This window comes from Mytilus californianus, unplaced genomic scaffold (genome assembly GCF_021869535.1).
Source record: "Mytilus californianus isolate M0D057914Y unplaced genomic scaffold, xbMytCali1.0.p SCAF_2, whole genome shotgun sequence".
Lineage (NCBI taxonomy): Eukaryota > Metazoa > Mollusca > Bivalvia > Mytilida > Mytilidae > Mytilus > Mytilus californianus.
Window position 1 is genome coordinate 51,539,004 of NW_026262668.1, and position 23,644 is coordinate 51,562,647.

The 23,644-nt window shown below is 32.3% G+C and overlaps 2 protein-coding genes across 4 annotated transcripts in view; one reads left to right on the forward strand and one right to left on the reverse strand.

Moving 5' to 3' along the window:
- LOC127729973 (uricase-like) overlaps window positions 1-10,026 on the reverse strand; it is a 39,561-nt gene extending 29,535 nt beyond the window's left edge. For all 3 annotated transcript variants that reach the window (XR_007994912.1, XR_007994911.1, XM_052237974.1), the window contains exons 1-2: window positions 9,910-10,026; window positions 14-252 (exon numbers count right to left, since the gene is read on the reverse strand). Coding sequence is in view for 1 of the 3 variants with exons in the window: in XM_052237974.1 (XP_052093934.1) it covers window positions 14-244 (231 nt within the window). In the remaining 2 variants the exon portion in view is untranslated. The remainder of the gene's footprint in view (window positions 1-13; window positions 253-9,909) is intronic.
- A 253-nt stretch (window positions 10,027-10,279) lies between these two features.
- The window catches only part of LOC127729976 (E3 ubiquitin-protein ligase LRSAM1-like), a 53,087-nt gene continuing 39,722 nt past the window's right edge, over window positions 10,280-23,644 (forward strand). Inside the window, exons 1-6 of the mRNA XM_052237975.1 lie at window positions 10,280-10,406; window positions 17,663-17,906; window positions 18,429-18,482; window positions 21,894-21,938; window positions 22,780-22,854; window positions 23,528-23,596. Coding sequence (XP_052093935.1) covers window positions 17,691-17,906; window positions 18,429-18,482; window positions 21,894-21,938; window positions 22,780-22,854; window positions 23,528-23,596 — 459 coding nt within the window. The 5' untranslated portion in view covers window positions 10,280-10,406; window positions 17,663-17,690. The remainder of the gene's footprint in view (window positions 10,407-17,662; window positions 17,907-18,428; window positions 18,483-21,893; window positions 21,939-22,779; window positions 22,855-23,527; window positions 23,597-23,644) is intronic.

Here is a 23,644-nt window from a genome sequence, read left to right on the forward strand (position 1 = left end):
ATATTAAACTTACACCATGTTGTCTAGCTAGAACATAAACTGTGTTTTTCTGTGAATCTGTTGCAATGATGTCAGAATTATCACCATGGATATAGTCTTTTGTGTTATTAAGAGTCAGTTGTGTGCTGACTTCTATTTCTTTCACATGGTGTATTTTACCTTCCCGTCTTAGCTGTAGCACCTTTACATAGTTTTTACCATAGCCACTAAATACAAACTCTGTTTTTAAGCCTGACTGTGACATTCTCTCAACTGAAATTAAAAACTAGACTAAATGTTTGTCAAGCTATACTGACATTCTCTCATCTGAAATTTAAAAAAAAATAGACAAAATGCTTCAAAAGTCAGACTTTAACATGTATTTGTCCATAATTAAATAAACTGCTTCACTGAGCGCAGCTGGATACGCCCGCAGAGGTCCAACCCTGAACAGTTGGGGCAAAAATGGACACAATATTCAAGCTTGATACAGGTCTGAATATGGATTGTAATTAAATATTTGATATATTATAGGTTTCTGAATAAATGTAGTCAAAGAACTTGAAATTGGTTATATGAAAGATTTCTTGCTGTTGTGCAATACACTGTGCTGTTGCCTAATACTTAAAAACAGAGCTTACAAAAATAGATATACATGTAAACAATTTACCAAAGTTTCATAAAAAATGCTGAAAGCATAATTGAGTTATTGTGCGAAAACTGGAAAATCCCCCTTTTTGTAATGAATAAAACCCCATAAATTGGAAACGTATAGTCTGAAATTTATAAAAATCAAAAGGGAGCTCATGTCGATAGAAATAAATAATTCACCAAAGTTTCTTGCAAATTGGTGAAATTGTTTTTGAGTTATTGTCTGAAAACTGGAAAATCCCCCCTTTTTTAATGAATAAAACCCCAAAACTCGGAAAAGGTAAATCTGAAATTTATAAAAAATGAAAGGGAGCTCATGTCAATAGATATGAACAATTCACAAAAGTTTCTTGCAAATTGGTGAAATTTTTTATGAGTTATTGTCCGAAAACTGGAAAATCCCCCCTTTTTTAATGACTAAAACCCCAAAACTCGGAAACGGTAAATCTGAAATTTATAAAAAATGAAAGGGAGCTCACGTCAATAGATATGAACACTTCACAAAAGTTTCATGCAAATTGGTGAAATTCTTTTTGAGTTATTGTCCGAAAACTGGAAAATCCCCATTTTTTAATGAATAAAACCCCAAAACTCGGAAATGGTAAATCTGAAATTTATAAAAAACAAAAGAGAGCTCACGTCAATAGATATTAACAATTCACCAAAGTTTCATGCATATTGGTTAAAGCGTTTTTGAATTAATGTCGGACATGTTGATGACGGACGGACGGACAGACAAACAGGGACGGACAGACGGTCAACGGTATACCATAATACGTCCCGTAAACGAGCGTATAAAAACTACACGAAGGAAAAATTGTTTCTTAAGCCAATTATGAAATTTTATCACCTGATATGGGTACATAGATAACCTGAAAACAAGTTTTTAATTTCCAAAAGCAATATTTTATGCAGTCTTTTGTGGTAAATAGTAATTAAAAAAGGATATACAGTTAAACATGTCTTAACCGAACACCCTCAGGGCTTTGTGTAATGTTCAAAATTGGCTGATTCCGTACCTCTACCTGATTAACAAGAGGATTGCCAATTGGTAAATGAAAGTGGGAAGTTTAAAATCATTTTGACACTTGTCGTCTGATTCAATTAGTTTTCCCCCATAAATTCAGATTCTCAATCCCTGTCAAATTTCCATTCCGTAGTTTAATTGTCATCAAAAAGGGGTTTCTATTATCTGCACTCAGATCCTTTAACTGTATCTGTTGAACTAAATCGGATAACAGAACTTCGTCATCCATGTCTTCAGGCTCATCTACATTCGATGGGGTCTCTACAGGGAATCCAAATTAAGATAACATTGATCACAGTGTATATCTTTACATTTGAGAATTCACAAACAGTAGCATTTACCGATCATATATTTAAAAAAGAAAGAGTCTTTTTGTGAATGATTTGATTTCACTAAATTCGAATTTGCATTAAATAGAAAGACCCACTCTTGCCCTGTTCGGCTAGGAAAATATTTATCATTTTTAGCAATTTTTAGAACATACTCACCCTTTCTCGTCCAATTGAAAATCATTTTTTTCCCATCTAATTTTCATAGTACATGGCTTTCCATGCACTATAAAATGTGATACATGAATCACTTTTCATAGTAGATTAATTATGAAAGTGAACTGTTTATAACTACACTTAAATGAAGTGTACAATCCCCTTGGGCTTTAAATATTCTTAAAAGATGACCAAGTATTGTCTAACCTATACATGTTTCATGTTAGGCGCTTACATTTAAACACTGTGTACATATACATTAACAAGTAATAAATTGCTTCGCGGAGCGCAGCTAGATACGACAGCAGAGGTCCAACCCTGAACAGTTGGGGCAAATTTATTCGCGCTTGATACAAGTCTGATTAAGATTGTAATTAAATATTTGACACATAAACGGTTTCTGACACAGAATAAATGTAGTCAAAGAACTTAGAATTGGTTATATGATTTGAATTTATATTAAATTTTTTGCTTTTGTGCAATATACACTTTGCTGTTGCGAATTGACCCCTCTCCTCCCACAAAAAAAAAATAAAAAATTAACCCCCCCCTTTTGTGCAATACACTATGCTGTTGTGTATTCATCCCCACCCACCTTTTTCCCCCCAATAAAATTCTTTCCCTCAAGATATGGATAATCTCAATTCAAATTTCCAATGGAGTTTGCAACCATAATTACCCATTTAAAATTTACCATAGTGCTAACTTAATCTGTTTTATAATAGAATTTAAAATACGGTGTCAAATCTTTCATATGGATTTTTTGGTAAAAAAAAAAGATGCAACATTTGCAGATATTTTTACTGGTCTTCTTTATAAATATGCATTTCTTAAAACATAATTTAAAAGCAGTGTAAGGGAGGTAATCAAAACATTGTATTTGGATTACCTCCCTTACACTGCTTTTAAATTGTCTTAATTGTTCATTAACCATTACTTTATACACTTATAAATTATGTTTTGTACTAAAGTATTTGTCCATTAACCAGGACACCCTTGTTTTTCCCCCTTATTTGCCCCTAATTCCTAAACAGTTTGAACCATAACCCCCAAAGTAAATCCTAACCATCCCTTTGTGGTATGGAAACTTGTGGTATAATTTCAGAGAGATCCATACACCGTTCCACAAGTTATTGTCTGGAAACTAGAAAAATGCTTATTTTTGGCCCCTTTTTCCTTAACTGTTGGTACCATAACCCCCAAAATCAATTCCAACCTTCCTTTTGTGGTATTAAACCTTATGGTAAAATTTCATAGAGATACATTCACTTTAACTTAAGTTATTGTGCGAAAACCAATGTATTTTTGGACGACGACGACAATGACGATGCCAACATCATACCAATATACGACTGCAAAATTTTTTTGTGGTCGTTTTAAAACAACTTATCATGAAATTAAACTTCAAATAGCCTGGGGGATCCTTTGTCAGCCTGTGTATGTTTAATCACTCATGCAAATAATTATAAAGACTTGAATTGTATCAATTTTGACAGGTAATCTTTTAATATACAATTACTTAGAAGCCTTCAAAAACGGTTCAGAATTCAGTATCATTCAGTATCGGCAGAATAATCAATAACACACTAAAACACTAAAGGAAACAGGTTTAAGTTTTTAGGATATCGGGTCAGTTTGCCCAGAGTCCGTTCGCCCATAAAGTCTGTTTGCCCTGGGTTCGTTCGCCCTACTTTTTATAAAAACATGATAAATACTAATGGTATCATTCAGGTTTTATAAACCTTATTCAGATATGTATATGGTAAATATGGAAGAAAATACATATTTATGAAAAATCATGAAAAAAAACATAGAAATATTCAAAAATTAAGGGCTTGTTTTTGGAGCATTATTGGCTTAATTGTTACATGTATGTATGTTTTTGTTTAGAATTACTTTAAATGACTTGTAATTAAGAATGCTGATTAAGTAAAGTCATAGTGTCTTTGATCTCACTGAATGTTTTATTAGTTGTTCTTCATCCTCCATTGAAATTATTGGGCAAATTATTGTACAACTACGGAGTCAGGATTCATCGGAAACGGAGCGGCTATGACCGATATCCAGATTATTCCGATAATGACTACGGACGCATGAATGGCACAGCTGACAGAAGAAAATTGATCCCAAAAGGAATAAAATGCTCCGCAGGGTGCAGCTTGATACGACCGCAGAGGTCGAACCCTGAACAGTTGGGGCAAGTATGGACACAACATTCAAGCTTGATACAGCTCTGAATTTGGATTGTGATTGAATATTTGACACAGCATAGGTTTCTGTCACAGAATGAATGTGGTCTAAGAACTTAAAAATTTTAAATTGGACATTCACCTATTATGGTCCAATATCCAAAATCTAAATACATGGTTAGATTCAGCATATCAAAGAACCCCAAGAATTCAATTTTTGATGAAATCAAACAAAGTTTAATTTTGGACCCTTTTGACCTCAATGTGGACAAAGTTGATAACGGGGCCCAAAAATCAAAAATCTAAATACATGGTTAGATTCAGCATATCAAAGAACCCCATATATATTCAATTTTTGTTGAAATCAAACAAAGTTTAATTTTGGACCCCGATTTGGACCAACTTGAAAACTGGGCCCATAATCAAAAATCTAAACACACATGAAGATTCAGCATATCAAAGAACCCTAAAAATTCAATTTTTGTTAAAATCAAACTAAGTTTAATTTTGGACCCTTTGGACCTTAATGTAGACCAATTTGAAAACGGAACCAAAAATTAAGAATCTAAATACACGGTTAGATTCGGCATATCAAAGAACCCCAATAATTCAATTTTTGATGAAATCAAACAAAGTTAAATTTTGGACCCTTTGGACCTCAATGTGGACCAATTTAAAAATGGGGCCCAAAATCCAAAAACTTAATACACGGTTAGATTCAGCATATTAAAGAACCCCAAGAATTCAAGAATAAAACCCCATTGAAATTAATCAAGAAATAAGCAATTTATACGAAGTATCTTCTTTTGCACAATACTGTGCAATTGAATATTTCTTGCTATTGCGCAATACTGTACAATTGACAATTTCTTGCTATTGCGCAATATTGTGCTATTGGATATTTCTTGCTATTGTGCAATACTGTGCAATTGAAGATTTCTTGCTATTGCGCAATACTGTGCAATTGAAGATTTCTTGCTATTGTGCAATACTGTGGAATTGAAAATTTCTTGCTATTGCACAACTTATTATATAATAATTTACACATCCTGTTTGGTGTGTATCTCCTACCATATCATTATTATTTGCTTTTAAATATTAATCAGAAATAACCAACTTAAAATGGAAAATTTTAAAAGAAAAAAAAAAAGGAAAAAAACAAAAAAACAAAAAAAACAAAAAATCCCCCCTCCCAAATTTTTTGAACCCCCTTATGATTCATCACCCCAAACTCAATACCAGCCTTCCCTTTGTGGTATGGTACCTTGCAGTACAATTTCAGAGAGATCCATACACTTGAACACAAGTTATTGTCTGGAAACTAGAAAAATGCTTATTTTTGGCCCCTTTTTGGCCCCCAATTCCTAGACGTTTTGGGCAATTACCCCCAAACTCAATTCCAGCTTTCCCTTTGTGATATGGAACCTTGTAGTACAATTTCAGAAATATCCAAACACTTACACACAAGTTATTGTCATGAAACTAGAAAAATGCTTGTTTTTTGCCCCTTTTTTGGCCCCTAATTCCTAAAATTTTGAGGCAATTACCCCCAAAATCAATTACAGCCTTCCCTTTGTGATATGGAACCTTGTGGTACAATGTCAGAGAGATCCATACACTTACACACAAGTTATTGTCTGGAAGTTACAAAAATGCATATTTTTGGCCCCTTTTTGGCCCCTAATTCCTTAACTGTTGGTACCATAACCCCCAAAATCAATCCCAACCTTCCTTTCGTGGTATTGAACCTTATGGTAAAATTTCATGGAGATCCATTCACTTAAACTAAAGTTAGAGTGCGAAAACCAATGTGTCTTCGGACGACCCTGGACGACGCCAGACGACGACGACGACGAAGACGACGCCAACGTCATACCAATATACGACCAAAAAATTTTTAATTTTTGCGGTCGTATAAAAATTACGCATTCCACACAATTTAATATACGTTTGGTTAGATCTACTAGATTAATGTGTATATTTCCATGTATAAAATTTAAGATAGAAACTGGTTCAAATTATAACACAATTTTGTTCTTGATAATTTTATATCTCCTTATGACAGGAATCCTTTCACATACAACAACTTTCTTTCTAGAAACTATAAAGTTTTTTAAATTGAACATTTTTGTTCTCTTTTGAATCTGGGGAACAGTATATCTAACAATATATATGTTCCTGTTTGAATGATATTTTATTTTCATTGATCATGGATTTTATAAAAGATTTAATTACTTTAAATTTAGATGAATATTATGTAATGAATCATGTTTTATTTATTTTTAAAAAATATTAAAAGTATACAAACTGTTTATTGATCTTTTTAACCAATAATATTCTGACATAACACAGTACCACATTATTAAAACAAAACAAGAGACATAAAAACTGCAGTAACTAGAAATATAGCGATACCACGCGACACAACTGATTGTATGAATCATTTCACCAAGCTGTTCACACGCGTTACCCTGGTGCTATCCAAAAATCCTGGGGAGAACACTGGTTTCAATTTATAAATTAAAGTTGCTCAACTCTGGGACTATAACTGTGTTAAATAAAACTGTTAAATTTATATATCTTTTTAATGAGAAATACTTAATTTCATAAACATGATAACAGAGTAGTAATAATTGAATTTTAATTGATATAACAACTTTCTTTTCCTTTTTGTTATAAAAAAAAATCTTTTTTAATATTGCCAGATATTTAATTGTTTTTTTCTGACAAGCATTGACAAGAGGACTAATATGAATGTGCAACTAGATATGATAATGTTAAACAACTTTGAATTTGAACTGTTACTTTAATTGTATACCCAGGTACATATTGAACAATATAAAAAAAAATAAGATACATATGGCCCTTTGTATTATACTGTAAATTCAGAAATTATTGCGTGCATTTATTATTGCGATTTTGTCATTTTAGACTAATATGCGATTTTAATTTTTGCGATATTGAGAAAAATCCTGTTTAATCCATTTTTCAAAATGCGAGTTAAAATTATTGCGATTATAACCCTGTCGCATTTTTCGCAATAATAAAAACATCCCAATAATTTCTGAATTTACAGTAGTAAAAACCAAACATTGTAGCGCCGCGAGCGAACGACAGGGGTTTTTCTGGGTATTTTGGGAAAAAGGACCCTGGCCAGTTTTGGGAATTTTTTCACACACTTTTCAATGAAAATAAAAAGAAACTTCCAGAATTTTACTGGCCCTTCAAAACTGAGAAGAAATTACCTCTTGGAATTGTAGTTATATGTTTACACATAAAAACATCTACATGTAATATCAACATTTATTAATGATTAGGAAAATTACTGTCACATTTTATTGGATTTTGACATGAAAATTTGTGAACTAAAAGTAATTTTGAGTTACTGCCTGGAATTATTATTTTTTTATTGTATTTGATCGGCAAACCCAGAATTACCCTTATCCGCCCCCAGAATCTGACCCGGTATTGTAATTGTCTTCATTTCCAGTTTATGGCATCCATTGTTTTTCAATGTTGTTTTTGTAAGTCAGATACGATTTTACTCAGATTTACACATTACTTGTTGGCGATTTTCGGCATAAAGCTAGCGGTTAAACAAAATGAACATCGCTGTCATGAATAATATAGATGAAAATAAATTTTGAGATCGTTTGGGAATTTTGCTCCAAAAATTGGGAAAAATGTAGGGTATTTGCCATTGGGAATGGGTCCGAATACCGGACCCTGTGGAATGCTAGAAAAATCCATGAACGAGCACTTCGCTTTCAAATCTCACCACTTCTCCCTCTCAGTTTCAAAAAGAGAAGTCACTTCTCCCTATGATTCTGAAGTAGTGTGAGCCCTGCAAATGACAACTACTGAACATCAGATTCCTGACTTAGGACAGTTGCAAACAATTGCAGCGGGTTTAAACGTTTTAATGGTACCAAACCTTCACCCTTATCTGAAACAATAGTGTAACATCACAACATAGAAAGACACACTATAAAATATCAATTGAAATGGCTTAACTCACTCAATGACATATTAACACCAGTGAACATACACTGAACAAATAAATTTGATCTATGATACAATGCAAATACAAAATAAATAAACTAAGGGAAGAATAATTAAAGTAACATGTTATACCGATGTGAAATGTTAAACAATTTAAGAAAAACAATATGCTAGAACAAAAATATCAGCCATTTGCAATTACTTTCAACATAGGTAAATGAAAATAATTTTGTTGTTAGGTATACATGTATGTGTACAGTTCAAATGGAGAAAGGAAATGTTTTTACAAAATAAATAATTTTGATGTTCATAGTACGAAGAAGTTAAAATTTATAGTAATACCAAACACTTATCAAAGCTGGTATATAGACTAGATATAACCCTGAATAAGTAAACATTAAATAACAAAAAAACATTACAATTAGTATCAACAGGTCAAATAAACAAGAAAGTATGATTTGAGAATACTCTCAGTTACTGACAGCTAGTTAAAAGCATAAAACAATTAATAATAAAAAATCATGCATCAGAGACTAAAATCAACTAGTACACATCCCAGGGATTTAGTATTTTAACGTCATGGACAGTCAAAGAAGGCACACAAATACAGATACAAATCATGCACAAATAAAATCAATAGTATGAACAAATATTTACAAAATCAGTCACTATAAATTATGAAATCACTCGCGGAACGAAACAAGTTCTGAATGCTCTATGATAAGGTCATCTGCTTTACATTAAATTATTATAAATTGATCATTATTGTCTTAATCCTTTTATTTATTGTAATTAATAAATATTATTTCTTAAGATTCATGTAATCTCTGATTGGGTCAATTAAATTCGTTTCATTTTCATGTCAGGTAAAATATGTTCAACACACTAACGTGCCGCTTGGACGATCAACAAAGGTGTTAATTGCCGGTCATCCGTAATTTTTACATGTCATTTTTACTGTTATACAAACAAGTATGTTTATTCAGCTTTAATCTCTTTAGAAAGTGATTAGGTTACATAAGAAATACATCCGAATTGAAAATTATCATTAGGTTTGCATTTTTCGAAAAAATTCTTACTCTCGAACTTCGAGACATCGAGGTCAATTTACATTAGTTTTACATCAATGGGACTATAAAATTTACTTGACTTAACATGAGTATTCGAATCAACCCAGTTCGACTCATCAGAGGTAATTATTCATTGATCAAACAGGAATTTTACCAATGCCTAGGAATTACTTTCAATCATCAGACTTTTCGACATAACCGAGTTCGACACAATGAGGTTCGACTGTAGTGATATATTAACTTTAACATGATTAAAACTTATTTCAACACAAAACCAATAAAAAGGGTGTGAACGTGATAGGGGCGAAATTAAATGGGAGCGAACATGATTTTGGTCGAACAGACCAGGATTCAAACTTAAAGTAAACCAAGGCAGAATTATTTTTGGAAGACTAAGGATTTTCGTCTGTTACTGTGTTACTGTTTGTGTTAGTGTTACACAACGAAACAAATAATGTCAACAATAAAAATTGATTGTACTGTGAAATTAGTAATATCTGCAATACCTTTTTCACGAATTCTCTGACAATACTTCTTATTTCGCTTAGTTATATCACCCTAACACAAGGTCAGTGACCAACGTGATAACAGACACGGAATATTATCTCCCCTTTTAACTCGACCTTGACACTTTGAATTTGTCTCAGTACCAAAACTTTTCAATCAGAAAGAAAGGATAAAAAGGGCGGCTTAACCTATAATCCATGAAATGTTTCACATTCTGTGTGCAAAATTAAATTTGTAATAAAATGAATGACTTTCAATTTTCCAATCATATTTTTTGCTGTCAGTCAACAATATTGTCACCTATGATGGAAATAAGTAATTTATTTCCTTTCGACCGACTTCGGGTTTTGGACATTTGTCACGTGACATTTGTTATTTATATATTTGTCAACTTTCGCAATACTAATATTTTCAATGATATTTTAACAAAAAGTGATCTTCCAGTGATATATTTTACTCATTCAACTCAACCAGAATAACATACAGTAGTTTAAAGGTAATTTTATCGACGTTTGGAAAACACACACAGACAGTAACTCCATGCTCTATTGAAATTAATACACATCATAGCTCGAGAAACACAGTGAACGGGGACGATTCCAGCAGTATTACCTAATGTGAGGCAGGTGCTACTTTTTGAGCTCCTGCAGGTTATTGGTTTTTCACAATCTCGAGCGATTGCAGTGATTTAATTAGGTTTTAACAAAGTATTGTATTAGTACATGTAGTTGTAAGGATTGAAATATTCATGATATTACATAAAGATGTGGTATGATGTTTCATGATCGATAATTAGAAACAATTATTAAATTTATATCAACAAAAGCACGCTTCACTATATTGTATATAAGTTTTATTATTAAAATATTTTATTTAAAAAGAGTATATTGACAGTCAGGGCCAGGGGTACTACTTGTACAAGTAATCTTTATCTACTAAAAAAAAAAATATACTTATATAAGTTAAAGTTAAGTTGAATAATCTCCCCTTCATTTTCTCAAAAATTCACTTGTATAAGTAATTTTTTTTTTACAATCCCACAAAAATTCTAAAGTTTTGAGATATTGAAACATGCCTTTAATGATTTTCCCCAGGTTACATGTAGCTCATAATTTTTGATTAGAGTTCAATGTTTCATCTCATTAATTCAACAAAGAAACTGATTGTGCAAAGATCTTAAGTATTTACGCAAGGCCTTCAAAAATTGCTCCTTAGGAGCTTGTAAATGAGCAGTGTTCTGAAGATAACAGACAAATGAGATTTTCATTGTCCATGAAATTACACTTAAATGATTAGTTTAGACATCTGCAAAGGACAGACAATTTAAAATTCTATTAGAGCAAAGAAGTCCTAAGAATTCAAGAAAAGAAGATAGGATGACTTTTTCACTTATATAAGTGAAAAAATCTGAATGTCTAAGGGACATAACTAAGCCATTTTTTTTTTACCTATTCAAGTAAATAAAATACACTTGTATAAGTATCCTACAAATTTACTTATATAAGTATATTAATATTACTCCTTCAAGTAAATAAAAATTACTTGTACAAGTAGTACCCCTGACTGATTGAAGTCAAAGTTGTCTACATCTTGACATGTTTAACATGTGTGGATGGGATAATGATGGTTTTTAGGCACCAAATAATTCCTGCCAACCTCTGAAACCTTTGACAGCTGAGAGGGAGATTTTGCGCGAACGACATTTTCAAGTTAAATATATGACCTGTTTACATATTCATCTACAAAACACCAATAAGAATTAATATATATACTTTATTTCTACAATTCATGGTTATAATCTATGCAAGGTGTTTTTTTTTAAGCTTTTTTCAATACCTCTGAGTCTCGTGACTCATTACATTCCATATTTTGATTTTGTTGTGAGTCTCCCACTAAGCATGTTTACAAACATCGTACAGACCACCAGAAGAAATCGAAAAGTTGATTGAACATGATGTGCAAAAAGATTCATTGCCAAGTGAACTTGGTCGTAAAAATTGAAAATCTTTCATTCAAATTATCTGCTTTACATTTCAATTTGCAGTTATCTATTTCTTCTTTTTTACACTGCCGCTTGGTCCAGACAAAGACCTCTATTTTGTTGGAGTTGACATAGCAGAACTGAATTTCAATTACTTATATATCAACATAAAAACTACTGACCAAAGTTTTCAAATGATTGCCAATTGTTTATTTATTTCTATTGAAAGTAATGAAAAAGCCAGAGAATTACAAACATGGGTTATTCCAGGTCAAAATATGCAAAAGCAGGAGATTCTATACTCCCGCGTGGGAGCGGACCAGCCAGCGGGGAATTTCTGGAATTTCGTCGTTTGCGTGGAAGATTCCTGCTCAAAACGGAAGAGATGGCAGATATGCGCCAAATTTATGTTTTATTACAATGAAAACTGTTGTTTTGAAATGCAACTGTATAAGACTTCAATGTAAAAAGTATCACATTATGTCGTACATATAAAAAAAGAAGATGTTGTATGATTGCCAATGAGACAACTCTCCATGAGAGACCAAATAAAAAAAAAGTTAACAATTAAAGGCCACTGCACAGCCTTCAACAATGAGCAAAACCCATACCTCATAGTCAGCTACATTTGTAGTAAAGGCCCAGAAATGACAAATGTAAAACAATTTTTAAAAGAGAAAACGAACGGCCTGATTTATGTTCAAAACAATGAACGAAAAAAAACACATGAAACAGCAGCAAACGACAACCACTGAACAACAGGCTCCTGACTTGGGCCAGGCACATACAGAATGTAGCGAGGTTAAACTAGTTTGTTGGCACCAAACCCTCCCCCTTACATGCATGTTATTATACTTATAATGCTGAATTTAATTTGGAAGTTAAAAAATTTTGGCCATTAAAAAGGCAACACAAACAAAAGACAAGATGGATGAAAGGAAATTTTGTAAGAACTGTCGCCACACAACCTATTTTCATTCTGTGTATGCAAATTTACATGAGATTCCAATCCTTCCTATCTAAATGCTTGTTAACAAGTAGATTTTGCCTTATATAAGTTATAATGTTTTACTTGTTATGGCACTCATACTTTTCTGCAATCAGGTAACCAAATTTGCAGGAAACCATATGCATTTTTTTGGAGTATTCAGATACAATATTGAGATGAATCTTTTATAAATAAAGCATGCTTTTTACAAATTTAAGTATTTAATACATAAAAGTGTAGCTTTGAGTGGATTAGATATGTTAATGAGTAAGCAGTCTTCACGATAAACTTTTAAATCTACAGGCCCGAAGCTCAACTTTTGGAAAATTTTAGTTAGATTATGTTGGCCTGTAGAGATGATTTTTACAGGCCCAAAAGCAATTTTACAAGCCAGGGCTGCTGGGCCTGTGGCTAAGCGTGAAGACTGAGTAAGACGTGGCTATATCATATGATTTCTTATATAAATGGGCAATAATTACATATGTCAAAGGTTACATTTTAACCATGGAAATAATCCAAAACTTAATTGTACTTTTCATGAATTAATGAATTAGATATGTCAATCAAAAATTGGCACACCTAATATCACAAAAAATCTCTCATTTTGTGAAAAATTTACACATGGATCATATTTTCTTAGTAGGACTTGGCTTTGCACCTTTCCTAAGTCAGGAACCTGATATTCAGTGGTTGTCGTTTGTTGATGAGGTTCATAAGTGTTTCTCGTTTTTTATATAGATTAGACAGTTGGTTTTCCTGTTTGAATGGTTTTACACTAGTCATTTTTGGGGCCCTTTATAGCTTGCTGTTCGGTGTGAACCAAGACTCCCTGTTGAAGGCCATACTTTGACCTATAATGGTTTACTTTTACAGATTGTGACTTGGATTGAGAGTTGTTTCATTGGCACTCATACCGCATCTTCTTATATCTATTATGATTAATGTAAATGAATTGTGGCTGTAAAATTTTCATTAAGTTTTACAGACCAGAGAGCAATTTATGTATTATTGAATATAAAGTATTGCCACCACTCTCCCCAACCCTGAAAAAGGGGAGGTCAGAAATCAGTCTATTTTTAATACACTCGGATTGGTTGATAGGAAGTAAAGAAACAAACAGAGGCATGGTCACCCTTAAATGTGTGACCTATTTATCTGTATGTAGCTTTTGGTACATGTATTTCTAGAAATTTCAAAGTGGTTGGTTTATTCTTTCATTGTTTACTGTTTAAAGGAGCCAGAGCCAGACAATGCATTAACAATTTTGGAGATGGGAGTTATTGCACTGGTCTAAGCTCTTTTCATTCCTTGCTTTTCCTATGACAAACAGTCAATGGCTGGATTGAATAGTGCGATAACTTCAAAACAGTTCAGTTAATAAAATTGAGAATGGAAATGGGGAATGTGTCAAAGAGACAACAACCCGACCATAGAGCAGACAACAGCCGAAGGCCACCAATGGGTCTTCAATGCAGCGAGAAACTCCCGCACCCGGAGGCGTCCTTCAGCTGGCCCCTAAACAAATATGTATACTAGTTCAGTGATAATGGACGTCATACTAAACTCCAAATTATACAAAAAGAAACTAAAATTAAAAATGATACAAGACTAACAAAGGCCAGAGGCTCCTGACTTGGGACAGGCGCAAAAATGCGGCAGGGTTAAACATGTTTTTTGAGATCTCAACCCTCCCCCTATACCTCTAGCCAATGTAGAAAAAACAAACGTACAACAGTACGCACAGTAAAACTCAGTTTAAGAGAAGTCTGAGTCCGATGTCAGAATAGGAAACAAAAGAAAATTAACAAAATGACAATAATACATAAATAACAACAGACTACTAGCAGTTACTGACATGCCAGCTCCAGACCTCAATTAAACTGATTGAAAGATTATGTCTTCATCATATGAATATCAGGCACAATCCCTCCTTCTAAAAATAAATCATTATCTGTAGTAAGACGACTTTGATTTCAAAGACTTTCAACATTTGGTTCAGTAAAGCCGGTGAGACATTTCAATATGTGCATGCTTGTTGAGTTTGTAAAAGGTACATAAAAGAAAGTACAATAAAAATCGTTAAAAAAAAAGAAGTTCAATCTGATTTTAATGAGCCATGAACTCATGGACCAGTGCTTGTGTCTTTAGATTGCTGTCTCCTTAACTTTTAACACCACATCTTTTATTTATATCTTTAAAGACACTATTGGTTGATTAAATGGCTTGAGTTCACTTATATAAAGTCAGTAGGTCAGTTATTACAGAGCATTTAATGGATACATTGTAGCACTATTGATATTTAGAAAAATGGATTAAATATTTGAATTAACTACGGTAATCAAATATATATATACAGATACATGAATACAGAACCTATACACATTGATCTTAAATTACACCACACTCCACCCCTACATAGTAATAATGATAATAAAATTATTATAATATATATATGTATGTGTCACATGTTGATTAACTTTTGAACACTATACAATTAAACATATATATATACAGTATTAAATTAAAAGTAATCAATTCCCAGCCAAACAAATTGACTTATGAGATATTTTAAAAATATATTACAAAGTCGTATACATATATTCTTATATCATGAATATCCTTTAAAAATGAATTGCTCTTTTTCAAACATTGTCAAATAATGGTTAAATATTTATGGGAGTATAAAATTTTCTCGAAAAATTAAAATAAAAAATGTTGTTTAGTTTCAACGTTGTTATTTTCTTAAATACATTTGTTTACTCATCTTATAAACAAATGATTAGTTACCGACAGTTTTTTATAGTCACTAATTAGGATAAGGATGTGAAATATGCAAATCAATCAATGATTTATACATTTGTAATAAGATATTATAATCAGGGGAATCAATTCATGTAATCACACTGTATACCATAAAGAAGGGTCTGGATGGGGTTTACAGAATAGAGAGTAATCAGCTAAGAAATGAGTAAAAAAACATTTAAGATTAAAGAAAAATAGCCATAAACAAGGAAGAAATGAAGCCCCCCTATGGAACCTCATATAGCAAAATATATTGACAATAAAACATTTCCTCGTTTAAGTCTTAAATAAAAAGGATTTTCAATTTCACTAAAAATGAATTATACATCAAAGCTCTCAGTTAAACAAGGCCTTATAGGAACAGATTAATCAAAGCAGATCTGTGGATAAATATTACAATACAAAGTAAAATTATTGATCCAAGCATATCTATATTGTCTCTCAGGGAATTGTTCAATGTATTGCTTTAATGTTCGTATGTAAATTCCTAATGATGCTTTCTTTGTAATTTGTTATCGTATTTGTTGTAAACATGGCTGAGTTATTTACACTGTTTGGATACAGGAAAAAGAAACATAATATGTCCTTTGTAAGTTTTACATGCATGGATGGAAGATTTCTTTTTAAATATTGTTCACTATCATTGTATATGATGCTATTCTTTTTCCAATTTTGTCAAGTTTGTTTGCTTGGTATATTCATTTATATTTTGAGTATCATATATATTGGCTAAAATCAATTTTATATACAGGGTATTTCCTGGGTTTTTTTCAGAGGAGTCAGATGTTTGTGCTTAACATTGTTTGTTGTACACTCCATTTTTTATACCCCTGCCGTAGCGGAGGGGGCATAAAGTTTTACCCCTTGTCTGTCCGTACGTACATCATCACGTCCCAAAGTTGATTTCCGTTCTCTAACTTTAGTTTGCCTCAACCAAATGTTATGAAACTTATACACAATGCTTATTACCACAAAACACAGATCAAGTATGAATTTGGTGGTGTCACTTTAACCGTTCTAGAGTTATGCCCCTTTACAAATGGAAAAATTGCTGAATTTTTCGTTTCCGTTCTCTTACTTTAGTTTGCCTCAACCAAATGTTATAAAACTTATGCACAATGCTTATTACCACAAAATACAGATCAAGTTTGAATTTTGGTGGTGTCACATTAACCGTTCTAGAGTTATGCCCCTTTACAAATGGAAAAATTGCTGAATTTTTCGTTTCCGTTCTCTAACTTTAGTTTGCCTCAACCAAATGTTATGAAACTTGTGCACAATGCTTATTACCACAAAATACAGATCAAGTTTGAATTTTGGTGGTGTCACTTTTACTGTTCTAGAGTTATGCCCCTTAAAAAAGGAAAAATTGCTGAATTTTTCGTTTCCGTTCTCAAACTTAAGTTTGCCTCAACTAAATGTTATGAAACTTATACACAATACTTATTACTACAAAACTCAGATCACTAACAAATTTGGGTAGCGTCACTTTTACCGTTCTTCAGTTATGTCCCTTTATAACTTAATATGATATGCAAGCGGGGGCATCATCTGTGTCCCATGTACACATATTATACATTCCCCATTTATTTATTTATTATTCCTGTAATACTTTTTATTATGTATCAGTATTACATTTACAATCAATTTCAGTTTATTATTATATTTTACAGATTTATCCAAACATGATTAAGCACATTTACACCAGATCAGAATATTTTTACATGTGATTAACAGACTGCTAGTACTGTCTTAATCTTGCAGTGTAGTGAGAGTTTTTGCTCTGTGTTGAAGGCCTCACTGTGACTTTGGGATGAAGAACAGCAATAAAAGGGCTGTTCCTTTGCTTTTTGTGTTTTTTGTTGTGCATGTACTGATTTTGTGTCATGGATGGATACCTGATATCTTTTCTTTTCTATTGTGGTAATTTATAACTTCATTATTGCAAATAAAACAGTTATATATGTTTTGAATTTTTCAGGTAAAAATATTATTGGATGATTGGGTGAATGGGACACCATGTCTCTAAAGATAAAAAAAGGTCATCGAATAACTTGACCACACCAAAAGGAAAAAAGTCAGCCAAAAAACCAGGTGGTTTGTTATCCTCTTCAAAGGGGGCAGGTCAGCCCAAAGGTGCTACTGAAACATCAAAAAGGAAAATGCCTTTCCTAAGATTTCAAAGTTCACAAGCGAAGAAACGCTACCAGGACCAAATGTTTGAGGTATTGTAACATGTTATTTGATTATTTAAATGTAACAACTTTCATGTAGTTTATAGCATTACACACACTCAAACTTTAATAGCACAAACATGAGATGTGAAATAACTTTCAATTGACATTGAAGGATCTTCTAATATGACTGAAGTTGTTAAAATGTAAAGACAAAAAGTTGTAAGAATGTAATTTTTTTCACTCTTTATGATAACCGAATAATTCAGTCGTTATATTTGCTGCTGTACAATGGCTATTTTGAAGCCTGAATGCATTGACAATGAAAAATCTTCAATCAATCATCCATATTTAGCTTGGAATTTACCTATCTCGATAGAATTGAGCTGACTGCTGATTTGTCAACTCTCCTACAAGGCATGCACTAATCAAAATCCAGGATTTGTGATGTGTTTTTAGTGGATAGGACATATGTGCAAAACAATAAACCCAAAACAAATATGATATACAGCAACAAACCACAACCACTGAGTTCCATATGCCTGTATGTTTGTTTTTGTTTTCTTTATACAGGCTGAGAATAACCCAGAACCAAATATTGATGTTTCCAACTGTGAACTTGATGAGGTAATGTAAACCATTATTTTTACAAATGAAATCATATTGGTTTTAACCAATTTTCTTGCAAGTGGTGAATTTGGTTTAAATTTTATGAACTACTGTTTTACTGTTTTAAAAAAATATCAAATGTTAAAATCAATATTACTGGATTATAAATTTAAGCAAATCTAAGGCAAAGTCACCATAGCAGTATATATTTTAATTCTTAACAATATTTAGATAAAGTCAAACCTGTATAATTATAAAGGTCACCCTTGGGGCCAGAAAAAAACTGATCTTTTAAGAGAGAGGAAATTTGAACTGAGAATGAAAATGCATAGGTATTACTACAGTTGGACAAATAGTGGTTGACATGACAAGACCAAGTTTTTCGCTTAAAAGAGGTGACCTTTATATATAGCAGTTTTGACTGTAAAATTCAAATTCAAATTGAACTACTACAATATATGGGGGTTTTTAACGACCTTGACTGCCCAATCACCAGTTGCAAGAAATTTAGTTCCTGTAATACTTGAATAAGGTGAGATGTAATAGCTATTTTTATGCCCCACCTAGGGGCATTATGTTTTTCGGTCTGTGTTTCGGTTTGTTTGTCCGTCCGTCTGTCCTGCTTCAGGTTAAAGTTTTTGGTCAAGGTAGTTTTTGATGAAGTTGAAGTCCAATCAACTTGAAACTTAGTACACATGTTCCCTATGATATGATCTTTCTAATTTTAATGCCAAATTTGAGCTTTGACCCCAATTTCACGGTCCACTGAACTTAGAAAATAATAGTGCGAGTGGGACATCCATGTATTATGGACACCTTCTTGTTGTTTATAGGATATAGTAAATATGAAGAAATTAAGTAGATGACAATTCTTTGAAACATAGTTATACTTTTTATTTCATATTAGAATGATCAGTGTAACATGTGTAAGGTAAAATAAAGAGATTTAACTTGAGAAAGATTTTCAGTAATGGACAAACAGTCAGTTTTCACATTAGAATTGTTAAGGATGTTCACTTATCTTGTTTTTATACGCCCGTTTACGGGACGTATTATAGTATACCGTTAACCGTCTGTGCATCTGTCCGTCTGTCTGTCTGTCCGTCCGTCGTCAACATGTCGGACATTAACTCAAATAAGCTTTAACCAATATGCATGAAACTTTGGTGAATTGTTTATATCTATTGACGAAAGCTCACTTCGTTTTTTATAAGTTTCAGATTTACCGTTTCCGAGTTTTGGGGTTTTATTCATTAAAAAAGGGGGGATTTTCCAGTTTTCCAACAATAACTCAAGAATGCTTTCACCAACTTGCAAGACATTTTGGTGAATTGTTTATACCTATTGACATGAGCTTCCTTTCGATTTTAATAAATTTTTGATTTTACGTTTCTGAGTTACAGGGTTTTATTCATAAAAAAGGGTGTTTTTCCAGTTTTCAGACAATTACTAAAAAATGCTTTCAGCAGTTCTCATGAAACTAGGTGAATTGTTTATATCTGTTGATGTAAGCTCCCTTTAGAATTTTATAAATTTTAGATTTTACATTTCTGAGTTATGGGGTTTTATTCATTGAAAAGGGGGGATTTTCCAGTTTTTGGACAATAACTCAAAAATGCTTTCAGCAGTTCTTATGAAACTTTGGTGAATTATTTATAGCTATTAATGTAATCTCCCTATTGTTTTTCATAAATTTCAAATATGACTTTGAGAAGAAATTGAACTTTATTTGTTTATAGTCTGACAACAGATTTACTAAGTATTGCGCAACAGCACAGTGTATTGCACAACAGCAAGAAATCTTTATTTGAATATAAATTCAATTCATATAACCAATTTCAAGTTCTTTGACTACATTTATTCAGAAGATTATAATATGTCAAATATTTAATTACAATCCAAATTCAGACCTGTATGAAGCGCGAATATTGTGTCCATTTTTGCCCCAACTGTTCAGGGTTGGACCTCTGCGGGCGTATCCAGCTGCACTCAGCGAAGCAGTTTATTTACTTTTTGTCAGATATTCAGAATTTTTATATATGAAGTTCAATTAGAAATTTTGCTTGCTTACCCCTATTTTTTTTTTCATAATTTTGGTCTCACCTTGACGGAGTCAAAAAGCGAGACATGGGTATGTTGTTTCCGGCGGCGGCGGCAGCGTCAACAATGTATTAGTTTGTGATTAGGTCTAGTTCATGGTGAACCACTAGTGGTAGGTCAATGATATTTGGTATGCAGTTGTATTAGCATTGGCACATCTCATTACCATGGAGATTATTTGGCCCCACCCCCTCAGTCAAGGTCTATTGACTTTGAAACTTTGCTTAGTTTACATGTATTAGTTTGTGATTAGGTCAGTTTATGGGGAACCACTAGTTGTAGGTCAATGATATTTGGTATGCAGTTGTATAAGCATTGGCATATCTCATTTCCATGGAGAATATTTGGTCCTTACTTCTCAGTCATGGTCTATTGACTTTGAAACTTTTGCTTAGTTTACATGCATTAGTTTCTGATTAGATCAGTTTAAGATGAACCACTAATGTTAAGTCAATGATATTCGCAATGCAAATGTATTGGTATTTGCAAGTTTCATTTCCATGGAGATTATATAACCCCACCCCCTAATTATGGTTCATTGACTTTGAAATTTTACATAGTTTACAAGTTAATGTTTGTGTTTAGGTTTGTTTAAAGAGAACGACTTATGAAAAGTCAATGGTATTTAGTTTGCAGTTGTATTAGCAGTGGCACATCTCATTTCCATGGAGACTGTTTAGCCCTGTACATTCAGTCATGGTTCATTGACTTTGAATATTTACATAACTTACATGTTAAAGTATTGTAATTTTAATTTCAACATTTGCATTATCAAAATAACAAATAGGCGAGACATATCTCTGTGTTAACAGTTTATATTACATATAGATAAAAAAAAAAAAGCAAGCCATTTTTGAAAATCTTTTCAAATTCCTTGTTTTTTTTTCCTATGTTTTGAACGAAAAGGAGCCAATGTTAAATGTAGGGAAAATCTAGATAAAAGTCATCTCCAACCAAAGTTTTAATAGCCTATACCTCAAAAACAAGGACACACCCTTTAATTTTTTCTGATTTTTTAGTTCCTCTATTTATTTACTATCAATTTATAGCAGTCTTTTAATAAGCTTGTTATTTTGAAACAGAGCAGCGAACATAAAAAAAAAAGCATGACACCAATAATAAAGTTAGAAAACCCATGAACCCAAAGTTTTTGTCAACAAATGAAAAAAAATATGAAAACTAGAACCAAAGATACTTGCACAGTTATTCTAATACTATATTGTAGCTGGATATTTTATATGCTGACATAACAGTTACAAATAGCTGTATGGTCCTGGGTAGAGTTGTAAAAACTTTCAAAATTAACATTGTTTTTGCTTTGTGTTTCAGATACCAGATGATTTATATTCCACATGTAACTACTTACAGAAAGAGGTCAGTAATATTCAGACTTGCCAACTATCCTGATTTATGGGGGATATCCCCCATGAGAATATCCCCCATGAGAATATCCCCCATGAGAGGTGACCTGAATTTTGAAATTCTTTATTATATAAACTGAAGATTTCAAAACAGGCATTCAAATGAGTTAAAAGGGTTTTAAGTTCATGTATACTCACTCAAACAACATAGTAGTAGATTAAGAACACTTATGACTATATAAGGGGAGCATTAGGTCCTCTTGCACTTATAATCCCCCATGGAGATTTTGAAAAGTTGGCAGGTATGAACATTTTGTTTTTGAAACCTGTTTGATTTATACAAGTGTTACTGATCACATTTATATGAATGAACAGAGGTGTGAGGTCGACGTCAATGAGACAGCCAAATACCACAAACAAATCAAAAGATATCTACATATGGTCTTCAAGAATAGACAAAGGCCTACAATATATAAAGCCTTACATATCTCTTAATCTTTGATAATTGTGAATAAATTAAAAAGAAATTAACCAAATATCTGCCAAAATTTACTAAGCAAAAAAACATTAAGATCTGGTAAAAAACTTGCGACATGCACATGTGTGGTTTAACTAGTTATTTTAAGTACACAAGAACTGCCATTCCAACCATACTATGGCGTTCTTTCCTATTCATCCTAAACTCATTTCATTTGAGAAAAAAAAATGTTTATCTGACAATTTGTTAATTCCTACTTTTCTACCTTCAGAAATAAATAAATTGAAAAGAAGGAAAATTTAATAAATCCTACAAGATAAGAAGTTCTGCTCAATTATTGAAGAACCAAAAATCAGTTTTGTTTGTTTGTTTTCAGGCCTTATTATTAAATAACAACTGGTTATCTGGAATCGACAAACCAGAGAGATTAAATGATTTTAGGACACTCAGGGTAAGTTTCTCTAAGAATAGAAATAAAAAGGTAGTCTGCTACAAGACGTGACTGTCTGCCTAGTAGAACTGTGTCTGAAATCTAGCTTTCCAGAACAGTGTTGCTAGTGTAACAGTATTTTATTTGGTTGAAAATTTATCTTGTTACCACAAGCAACATTTTGGATAAAAAGCAAGCAACAAATGCTGTATAAAGTGGTTGCCTATTCTTTTAAGTATTAATCAGAAATATTAGAAAGCTTGTTACAGTGTGGTTAAAATTTGATAATTTCACTGATAATGATTTGTACAAAAAAGATATACTTGAATAATTTAGATACTTTCATGGTAAAAAGTTTCTTGGATTTATTTAACAATTATTTACTTAACCTTTGACAGTTTTATCTTCATAGAACATTGATGAGGGTGTGGTTGGGGGTTTACAGAATAGGGAATAATGAGCAAAAATTATAAAGAATAGAAAAAAATGGACCATAAAAATAAAGAATAGAGAATAATGAGGTGCTAAAATATAAAGAATTGAGAATAATGGGCAAAAAGTATAAAGAATAGAGAAAAATGGCAGAAAAAATTAAAGAATACAGAAAAGATGGACCCCATCCAGACCCTCATTGATCTATAATTCCAAGATTTACTACAAATCTTAATATTAATTCCTTATTTTACTTTTTCAGGTATTGGATTTACATCACAATGAAATCAAAAATTTGCCTGAGAATATTCATCAGCTTGAAAATTTACAGGTAATTATTAGAAGCTTATTGTTTATGCTGGTAGTTTTCCATCTTACT